This window comes from Acipenser ruthenus, chromosome 30, assembly GCF_902713425.1.
Source record: "Acipenser ruthenus chromosome 30, fAciRut3.2 maternal haplotype, whole genome shotgun sequence".
In the NCBI taxonomy this organism is placed as follows: Eukaryota; Metazoa; Chordata; class Actinopteri; order Acipenseriformes; family Acipenseridae; genus Acipenser; species Acipenser ruthenus.
Genome location: NC_081218.1, coordinates 12,326,536 through 12,336,631, shown reverse-complemented (window position 1 = coordinate 12,336,631; position 10,096 = coordinate 12,326,536). Strand labels below are relative to the sequence as shown.

Sequence of the window (10,096 nt, the reverse complement as noted above, 5' to 3'; positions counted from 1 at the left end):
CAATGGATCAGCAGAGAAAAGAGGTACTACACAAGCATAGGCGACTGTACTGAAAGAGTGGGCCTCAGCGTCTTTGTTTCATACCATTTGAAACAATAAAACAATCGCAGCACTTGTACTCAGAAATGCCTGGAACAAATGAGTGCAAGGTCTACAGAAAATGATCTCATCGGTTTTATGAATTACAACATTGCAACTTTCACTAGGACAGAGTTCCCTGATCTAGGCTAAGGTGTATGACACATGTCAGAGCCTTATTTATTCATCACTGGTGTGCACAGCTTCAGAATTGTTAAGTATCACATCTCAAAATATTATTACTTCTTGTTTGTTTACAACCTCCTGCGTGCTCTGCTTTACACAAACGCTGGCCTTGTTGATGGGCCAGTTTGTTTGCAACAAAGGTTTAGCTGAAAGAGGCAAGCTTCCTAGAAACCTGCTAGTAACTGGTTTCAATGATTATATATATATATATATATATATATATATATATATATATATATATATATATATATATATATATATATATATATATAAAACCATATTTACATACTATTTTATAGTCTCTGTATTTCTAAATTGCAACAATGAAACATCTTAAAACACAACAATGCAAACATAATACTTTTACCACTTTTTAATTTATGAAATACTAGAAATGAACAGGAACAGCTATCAGTACAACAGAAGTGCCCAAGGGTCCCAGCTACAACTCTGTGCAATTGGTCCTGTAGTATGATACAATGTAGTAACATCCACTTACACATAGGTGGCAGTATGCCCGCAGATAAAAAAAATAGAATTAATGATCGCTATAGATACACTTTGTACAGAGAATGGATAAAAATATAGTACATTTCAAAAATAATTGATACATTTTGCATTTATACATTTGTATATATACACAGACTATTTACCTCTGAAGTACTGTAGTAACTAAACAGCTAATTAGAGCTTCACACCACGTACGATTTCAAATAAACTGGTTTTGTACTGCGGTTTATAATCAGTGAAATATAATGGTATCAGCTGCAGTTCATTTGTTTCTATATAACAACACAACACTGGGAATCTGGGAAGGTGCTGGACTGGCATCATCAGTCCTCTGTTTCACATCCCATTCCCATTCTTGGCTCACAGGACTGCAGCTGATAGCCAGTCTCCCTCCTCTCGGTCTCAGCAGGAGATGATCAGGGAGTTGGTGCTGCTGCATGGCTGCTCGGTGCCAGCCTGCCCGGCTGGTTCTGCTGCCAGTAGCTCAGAGGATAGGAGCTGCTGACAGAGGGTATCGAGCACTTCAGGGGAGTGGGATGGACCTGGAGAAAGAGAGACAGGATGAGATGTTACCAAAGGGATAGCCAATGTGAAGCTCTGCTAGTCATATCATGGCTGGGAGATAACATGCTGATGAATGTTTGTCTGACTGTTTCTTCTAAGGTCGAACCTGCTACCTCTCAGTTTTGGAGGTTTTCCCCCCTTGCTCGGTGATAAGGTGATGGGATACAGGCACTTAACTGCATGCACAAACTGCTCAGGCACTATAGGAAATGAACTGCTTTCTGAAATTGCTTGGTCCTGGACTTTGAGTCACTTATCCCAGTAAAAAAAGGGATGTGCTTGTGGCTTAGAGCCTTACCATGGCCAGCTTTGCTGCAGAGATCAAGTGTGTCCATAAGGATCTTCCCCAGAGCCCTGCGAGAAATATTCTGCAAGAGAGATTCTGCATTAAACAGACAGTTTATCAAGAGATAAAAGAATAACGCAATTGCAATATACTAGGAAAGGAGTGGACTGCTGATTTTAAAGAGCAGCGTGTGTTTGGAGTGGACGGCTGATTTTAAAGAGCAGCGTGTGTTTGGAGTGGACGGCTGATTTTAAAGAGCAGTGTGTGTTTGGAGTGGACGGCTGATTTTAAAGAGCAGCATGTGTTTGGAGTGGACTGCTGATTTTAAAGAGCAGCGTGTGTTTGGAGTGGACTGCTAATTTTAAAGAGCAGCGTGTGTTTGGAGTGGACTGCTGATTTTAAAGAGCAGCGTGTGTTTGGAGTGGACTGCTGATTTTAAAGAGCAGCGTGTGTTTGGAGTGGACTGCTGATTTTAAAGAGCAGCGTGTGTTTGGAGTGGACTGCTGATTTTAAAGAGCAGCGTGTGTTTGGAGTGGACTGCTGATTTTAAAGAGCAGCGTGTGTTTAGAGTGGACTGCTGATTTTAAAGAGCAGCGTGTGTTTGGAGTGGACTGCTGATTTTAAAGAGCAGCGTGTGTTTGGAGTGGACTGCTGATTTTAAAGAGCAGCTTGTGTTTGGAGTGGACTGCTGATTTTAAAGAGCAGCGTGTGTTTGGAGTGGACTGCTAATTTTAAAGAGCAGCGTGTGTTTGGAGTGGACTGCTGATTTTAAAGAGCAGCGTGTGTTTGGAGTGGACTGCTGATTTTAAAGAGCAGCGTGTGTTTGGAGTGTACTGCTGATTTTAAAGAGCAGCTTGTGTTTGGAGTGGACTGCTGATTTTAAAGAGCAGCGTGTGTTTGGAGTGGACTGCTGATTTTAAAGAGCAGCATGTGTTTGGAGTGGACTGCTGATTTTAAAGAGCAGCGTGTGTTTGGAGTGGACTGCTGATTTTAAAGAGCAGCGTGTGTTTGGAGTGGACTGCTGATTTTAAAGAGCAGCGTGTGTTTGGAGTGGACTGCTGATTTTAAAGAGCAGCGTGTGTTTGGAGTGGACTGCTGATTTTAAAGAGCAGCGTGTGTTTGGAGTGGACTGCTGATTTTAAAGAGCAGCGTGTGTTTGGAGTGGACTGCTGATTTTAAAGAGCAGTGTGTGTTTGGAGTGGTTACCTGCGCTCGCAGCTGCAGCAGCAGTGTCAGTGCATCAGCCAGCTTCTCCTCCAGCAGAGAGAGACGCACGCGCTCCGTCTCAACCATCTGGAGCTCCATCCGCAGCACCTCTGCTTCCTCCTCCTGCAGCTGCAGATCCTTCCCCGTCGAGCACAGCAGCTGAGAGAGACAGAGAGAAAGAGAGAGAGAGAGAGAGATATTAATACAGGACTGGAAGCCAGGGTCACATTACACAAGCCTCACTAACATCGCAGTCTATCAGCTCCAGGTCTCACCTTTTCAAACTCGCTCTCGGAACTCCTCCCCTGATCCTCGAGACGGGTGTGACATCGCCGACTCCACCCCTTGAGCTCTGATGCCATGGCGACACAGGCCGATGCGTTGCCGTGGAAACAGGCCTGGGTGATGAGCAGCTGGCGTGTAGCACTACTCTGACAGCTGTGGAAACAACAACAACAACAGGGCGTTTAGAGACGGAGCTGCGAACAGGGTGTTGATGGCTAGCGGCAGGTGGATTGGGAGATCTGTTTTTTCAGAGGCCGCTACCAATGGTTTGTCACAAAGTGTAGGTTACATTGCCCATATGAACATACCATAAGGCCAAGCCAGAGACAGGCAAACTCCTCTGGAAACTTAAGCAACAACACCAGAACGGACTCGATTTGAGCAACTAGGGTGAAATTGCTTGAAAATGTCACTGCCACAAAATTTGCACAAAAGCTCTTGAAACATCTACTGCTGAAGCATCCAGTTTTAGGCAGCATTTTCCTCGCATTCAGAGTTCAGGCAATTCGATCTAAACAGTCTCGATTTCTGCAACTTGGGAAAAATTGCTTGAGAAGTTCACCAGCGAGTTGCTTCAGTTTGTTGAAGGAAACAGCTGGGACTGTCCATGCTCCCAAGTGCTCTGTTGTTTTAAACATGAACAGCAATATCTTAGTGGAATCGGTTCTATAGTAATCTCTGGCTAAGCAAGCGCCTGGCTGTCAGTTTACCAGCCCTCAGGTGTGTACAGCATGAACCCCACTCTCTGGAATGAGTCCTTGTTTACTACTGTGCGATTCAGTGTTTAAGAAACAAGAATTAACAGTAATTATACAGCTACCAAATGGCTAATGACCTGCAGTAGTCTTGCTTCCTTCTGTTGCCTGGAAGCAGTTACCAACTCAGAGCTAACCAGTTTCTTCCATTTCAGATCCTTTGTTGTCTCTGCTTTGCATGTACGTACAGGACTGTGTTGTTACTAGAGGTAACAAAAACTGGGTTGTGTTTCTCTGAAACTGTCCAAGGTACAATTCCTGTATCTCTATTATATTAAATAATTTGCAATAGCAGTAACAATGCATCAGTCTATAAATATATAAAACTCCAGATTTATAATGTTTGTTTTTGACTTGTCTGGAAAACAAAAATTCTGTGTTACAATTCTGCAGTTACAGTATTTGGGCACTGGTGGCACTGTGTGCTATGTGAACTGCTCTCTCCAAATGTGCTCTAGTAAGCATTCCTATAGAAAGCACAACAAAGGCACTCACCCTCTCCCACAGCAGCTGAGCTGATTCAGCAGCCTCTTGACCTCCAGGAGACAGCATTGCCCCTCCTCGCTTCTTCTCTCCTCCTCCTCCTCGTCCGAGGCAGACCGACCTTCCACTGCCCGCTGCAGACGCTCCTCCCCTGGGTGACCATGAAACCATTAGGAGACGCGGACACACCGGCACAGCAGCACACAGACACACAGGGCTTCACGCATCAATAATAATTCAACATTAAAGAATTGCCATATTATTAGGAGTGAGTAAGGCATTGCAGCACAGTAATAAACACGTGGATGCACGGACACAGACAGACAGGCAGTCAGGGCTCACCCGCTCTCAGAGAGCTCTCGTCTCGGCCCATGGGGGAACGTCGATGCGAGGGGGGCGGGCTGCAGGAGTCGAGGGTCACGGCGGAGGTCACCTGCTCGTCCGGAGTCTCAGCTCTGCAGCTATGAGAAACAAACACAACTAAAACGTGATCAATCTGCAGAGCGCCAGGGCATCGACCTTCCACACACAGCCCTGCATGAAACACAGGGGTTACAAAGGGCAGAGCATCAGAAACAGACACCTCCTGAGGCAGGAAGGCACACTGCAGATGATTCCAAACCTGCATTCATGCCAACAGAATAGAACATACTCCCATGATACTCCATTGGAATATTAGTCCTAGCTTTGCAGCGGTGTGAATCTGTTAATCATTTAAAATGTATGCTGCCTGCGTACAGTAGAGATTGCAGGGAGGGAGTATTAATCCTGAATCCACTGTCGCCCCCACAGGACTCTCTTGATGCTGAACCAGGCTGTGTGTGGCCAGGGGGAAGGGGGGGGGGGTGTTACTGTGCCCCACTGGGACAGAATTACCAGGAGAGAACTTTCCCGTCAGGTTGCTTAAAGCCAGGCCAGCATCAAGATAATCCGTCAATCAGAGCCCCTGTGAATCTCAACAAACATTAACTGGGTCTTCATGTCCTTAGATCTTTCTGCTTTCCTTCTTTACTTTCACTTTACACACAGGCAGGACCTCTCAGTGCGTGAGAGAGGGACACACAGTATAAGAATGGCCAAACTGAAAAATGACAAATTCACAGTAACAAACTTGTATAAGGGCATCGGAAGAGTCAATCTGATTCCGGTTCTAAAGCAGCGTTGTGCTGTCAGGGTCTATTAAAGTGCACAGATAATTGGAGACAGTAAGCTCGTTAGTTAGGACTAATGAGTCCTTCCTGCCTCGCTACACGGCCCATGTGTCAATCTTCACCCCAGCGTGAGCTTGTGGGGGTGGAGGTGGAGGGGCTGCAGTGAGATACAGTGTTGCCACTCACCCAACTTTTGCCTGGTCAGTCTGGTTCAGACAGGAGCTTCTGGTTTTCAGGGACTGAAGTCAGCCAGCACGTTATATTGTATATGTTTTATATACAGTGGATCACCCGAGTATAAAGGTCATGATAGCGAGCTACACTTTATTTAAATGTTTTGTAGTCAATGATCTTAAATTGCATTTACAACGTGCAAATGAAGGTTTAGTTCTGCAACACAGCTAATCTAATGTAACAATGTAATGAAGCTGCACTCTAAATGAACTGCAATTGCGTGTTGTGCTGATTTAATACCCTGTAATGCCTCTTAATGCACTCTCACCGCGGCTGCAAACTGCATTCGTTTTTTACTTGTAAATCAACACAGGGGTAAATAGGGATCAAAATAAAAAGAAGAGCCTTGGAATTTTTTGTGTGCTTAATACTTGAAGGAATGTGCAATGGGTCAATGATAATTGGTCAGCGAGTCAAACCTTGAGAAAGAGGCTTGTAAGAGGAGGAAGCCATTGAGAAGGAACGCATTTGGTCACAAGGCTTAGAACAATGTTATTGAGCTAGAAACAGGAACTGACTGTCAGCATGCTGATAGGCATGCATCAGCTGGTGTATGGATGAATGCTGCTGCTGGTTAGTTAAAGGGGCCAGTGTGTATCAGAAACAGGCTCACCACTATCAGGAACAGACAACGCAGAGGTAAATTATTATATACAGATGCACACATGATTAGAAGCTGGCTGCCCTTGTTAGGAGATCAAGATTAGATTTGCTTTGGTTTTCAAGTTTGGGCTGATTTCTAGGAAGAATGATCCTCAGTTCTCTAGATGGTAATCTCTTAAATAATAGCAGGCCAGTGCTATGTAATTAACTCGACCTGAACGTTTCCTTATCCGTTTAAGACAATTCTTCCCTCCCCTCCCTCTCCCTCTCAACAATGCAGTTTTGTAACATTACGTAGTTTGATGATGCAAATGGCACTGTCCCTCAGACCTGAAGACTGATTACAGTTCACCAGGTAAAACAACATTAAAATCCCTCCTCTTCTTCAAAGCAGTGCCCTTGGCTCCTCAGTGAGATCTTTAATTACATCCACAAACAAAGCAAACAGCACATCTGTTTAACATCTCATCAGGCAGGCTGCACTTTCAGCCACACATGTCTGCACCAGGTAGCTGTGGGAAACACTGGCTATTAAAACTGCTCGTCGGTCTGTGAGCTGTAGGGTCGTGGCCACATAAAAAACATTTTAAGCCAGGAAAAAGGAGTAGATGCAACTGAGGTGCCTGCAAGTGCTCTAAAATGTTGAGTATGAGTATTACGCTTACCTGTAGCCTTGCAGCTCAGCCTCCAGCTCGTAGATCCTCTCTTGCAAGCAGGGCACCAGCCTGGCTGTCCCCTGGATCTCCCTGACTTTCTCAAGCCCGTTGACCAGAGCTGCCCTGGCATCTTCAGCCTTCCTCTTGATCTCCGCATTCTCCCGCTGCAGACGAGACACCGCCTCCTCCAGCTGCTGGATCTCCTGATTGGCTGCCATCAGCTCCTCCTCCACCCTCTGGTTGAACCGCATGGCTTCCTCGAGCTGACCGTCCCGCGAGGCTCTGATCAGCTCCAGCTCTTTCAGGAGGGCCCTGGTGCCCCGGCAGCACTCCCCCTTGTGGTGGTGAGCCACCCTGCAGGCTGGCACCTCGACTGGCTTCTGCTTGCTTGTGCCATGCGGCTCAGCAGCTCTTTCTCTCCGCACTGCAACTTCTAGGGCCAGGCAGCGGGCATCACTCCCCTGCAGGGCTGACCTCAGATCCTCCACCAGCTCCCGCAGGCTGGCATTCTCCATTTCCAGGCGGCACTGTACTGCCCCCTGCTGGCCGGAGTCTGGAATTGCAAGTTAAAAAATAAAACCCTGATCAAAATGATTCTAAATGCCCAACTTTCCCCTTCCCTACAAGTCCCCGTCCCCCCCAAACAAGAATCTGGGAACATGCAGATGGAGGCCAGGAAAGCCTTACAATGATCAGAACTGAACTTGAACTTGAAATTGCAAGATTTCAATGCATTTGTGATGTGCAAAACCAAATGGGTACAGATTGTACAGCTGATGAAAACATAATTTTGCTGGAGTAAAAATCTGTGATGTCCCTGTAATCCTAAACCAAGAGGTGGTATGAAACTGAATAGAGGGGCTCAATCCGTCAGTTTGGCAATCAATCAATTAGTCACTTTTATACAGTGCCTTTCAATTTATTTAACCTTTAGGTAACCAGGAGGTCCCATTAACACTGAAATGCAATTTTGTTGTTAAGCTTGTAAGGGAGCAGGGCTGAAAGTGTAAAAACGGTTTTAACCGTAACCTAACCCACTGCAAAAACAGAACATGCACCCTTACCCAAATTAGCCTGCTAAGGTGTCTGCTAGAGATTGTTTCTGTATTAATAATAATAATAATAATAATAATAATAATAATAATAATAATAATAATAATAATAATCTGTTTCATCTCCACACTCACCGGGGCTGTGGTGGAGTTTATCCAGTTTCAAGATCGACCCAGATTTCTGGCATGTCCTTTTGCTCAACGGTCGGTCCTTGGAGAGGTCGAAACTGACACATTTCCTCCGTCGCACCCGCGGCCAGCGAAGTCTAATCTCTCGCTCTACGTGTTCTGTCTCCGCCGCGAGAGGTAGGCGAGTCTCAGTTTGAGACCCCACAGAGCGGAGGCAGAAATGCCCACAGAGCCTGGAGTGAAACTCCCTGAAGCCAAGCTCCCGGGGCAGTCCGGAGCAGAGCCCCCTCGCCTCATTCCCTTCCGCCTCCTCTTCTTCCAGGTGCTCGAGTAACCCCAAAACCGAGCATAAGAGTTTGAAGTCCTGGTCGGAGATGAGATCGTCTCCGCTGTAATAGGCCAGGTGATGGAATATTTCCTGGAGGTACTGGTCGACTCCGGTGGCTAGGACTACAATCTCATTATCCACGCCGGGATCCGGTTTGTAGTGGTGCGCCAAGGCGCTGCAGAGCCACTCGCTCCGGCGAGCTGGGCGCACGGAAGGGCTGGTAACGGGGACAGAAGGCATTCTTTATGGATGCGTAAAAGTACTTTGGCATTAGCAGTGAACAGTTAATACATGACAGAAGTATTATACCACCGTGACTTAACTAATTATAACCATGTGGCATTAATGAAGATAATAAAATGCGTATTTATAACTATATATCTTTTTTTAATAAATTTTTTTTTAAGTTTTTTATAGTTAAAATAAATAGTTCATGCAGTTTAAAATATATATTATTTTGCGCATTTATATCAAAATCCAATTTAAAAAAAAAACTTTTTAGCAATCTGGAACTTTTTACAGTTTGGAAAATAATAAAAACACTTTTTTTATCGAATGTCCAGAAATACCAGTAGGCCTATTAAAACAATGCTTGTAAATAATAGATTTTTAAGCACGCGGCTGAATCTTTTTTTCCCCAAAATGTAGTCCAATCCCCGAGCTGTCAGATGTTGTATTTCCAAAACCTCTCTCTCTCTTACACACACACATACACGCGAGCTCCACTACTGAGCAACAAGCGAGAGAAAGGGAAGCTTTTAATTTAATATGGGGGCCCCTGTTCACAACACCGCTCCCACCCACAGTTTCTGCTCGGGGTGTTGTCATAGAGCGGGGATTAGGGTTTAAACAGCGTCTGGAAGACAGTAAGCAGATGAGCTTCGGGTCCTAGCGCCGTAAAGTTTAAGAGCGAAACCTCGTCCGAGTGTTTTAACTGCGCAAATTACAAATTAGGAAAATGAATAGCAAATGAGAAAGTGGTATAATTGGGACGGGGGGGAGTTGCAAGTCTGTAGCTGAACAAAAATAAATGTAGTACATCTTTAATGTTGTGTTCCTGATGGAGAGAAAGACAATCCCATTGATGAATATGTATTTTTTATTTTGATTACACAAAGCATGTGCATACAGCTCCCATGCTTCTTCTATCGAGTCAGCTTTCATTGGCCAATGGCGATGAAAACAAACTGGAATGTAAATTTACATTCTAATGACTTTAAGAGCAAAGAACCACGTTTTGATACCAAATCAAATGTAGTAAGAATAATATACAGCGGTCCTGTCTGGTCCTAGGTGTTAACATACAGGTAGACTGTCTTCGTCCTAGTGATCTGGTCACAGATGCACACTATACTGTAAACCCGGTTGTCTGCGCCTGAGCCCACCCTTCAAATTGCATCCAGGCAGCGAGGGGTTGATTTGATCAGCACAGCCTATACGGCAGGACTTCCCACTCCTGGTCCTGGGGACCCCATGCATCTTCTGGTTTTCATTCCAACTGAGCTCTCAATTACTTAACTAAAGGATGAATTGAACTAATCATTTGCTTAATTAGTAACTTGAACTCTGTAGCTGAGAACAATTTAAAAA

At 45.0% G+C, this 10,096-nt stretch overlaps 1 protein-coding gene across 1 annotated transcript; it reads right to left on the bottom strand.

The window, feature by feature from the left end:
• Positions 1-622: 622 nt before the first annotated feature.
• On the bottom strand, positions 623-9,334 carry LOC131702775 (EF-hand and coiled-coil domain-containing protein 1-like). Its single transcript, XM_059004959.1, has 8 exons — positions 8,185-9,334; positions 7,007-7,550; positions 4,696-4,814; positions 4,366-4,504; positions 3,106-3,268; positions 2,831-2,989; positions 1,637-1,706; positions 623-1,316 (listed from the first exon to the last, which is right to left on the bottom strand). The coding sequence occupies exons 1-8, from the start codon at positions 8,744-8,746 to the stop codon at positions 1,177-1,179; spliced, it is 1,896 nt and encodes a 631-aa protein (XP_058860942.1). The 5' UTR covers positions 8,747-9,334; the 3' UTR covers positions 623-1,176.
• Positions 9,335-10,096: the final 762 nt, after the last annotated feature.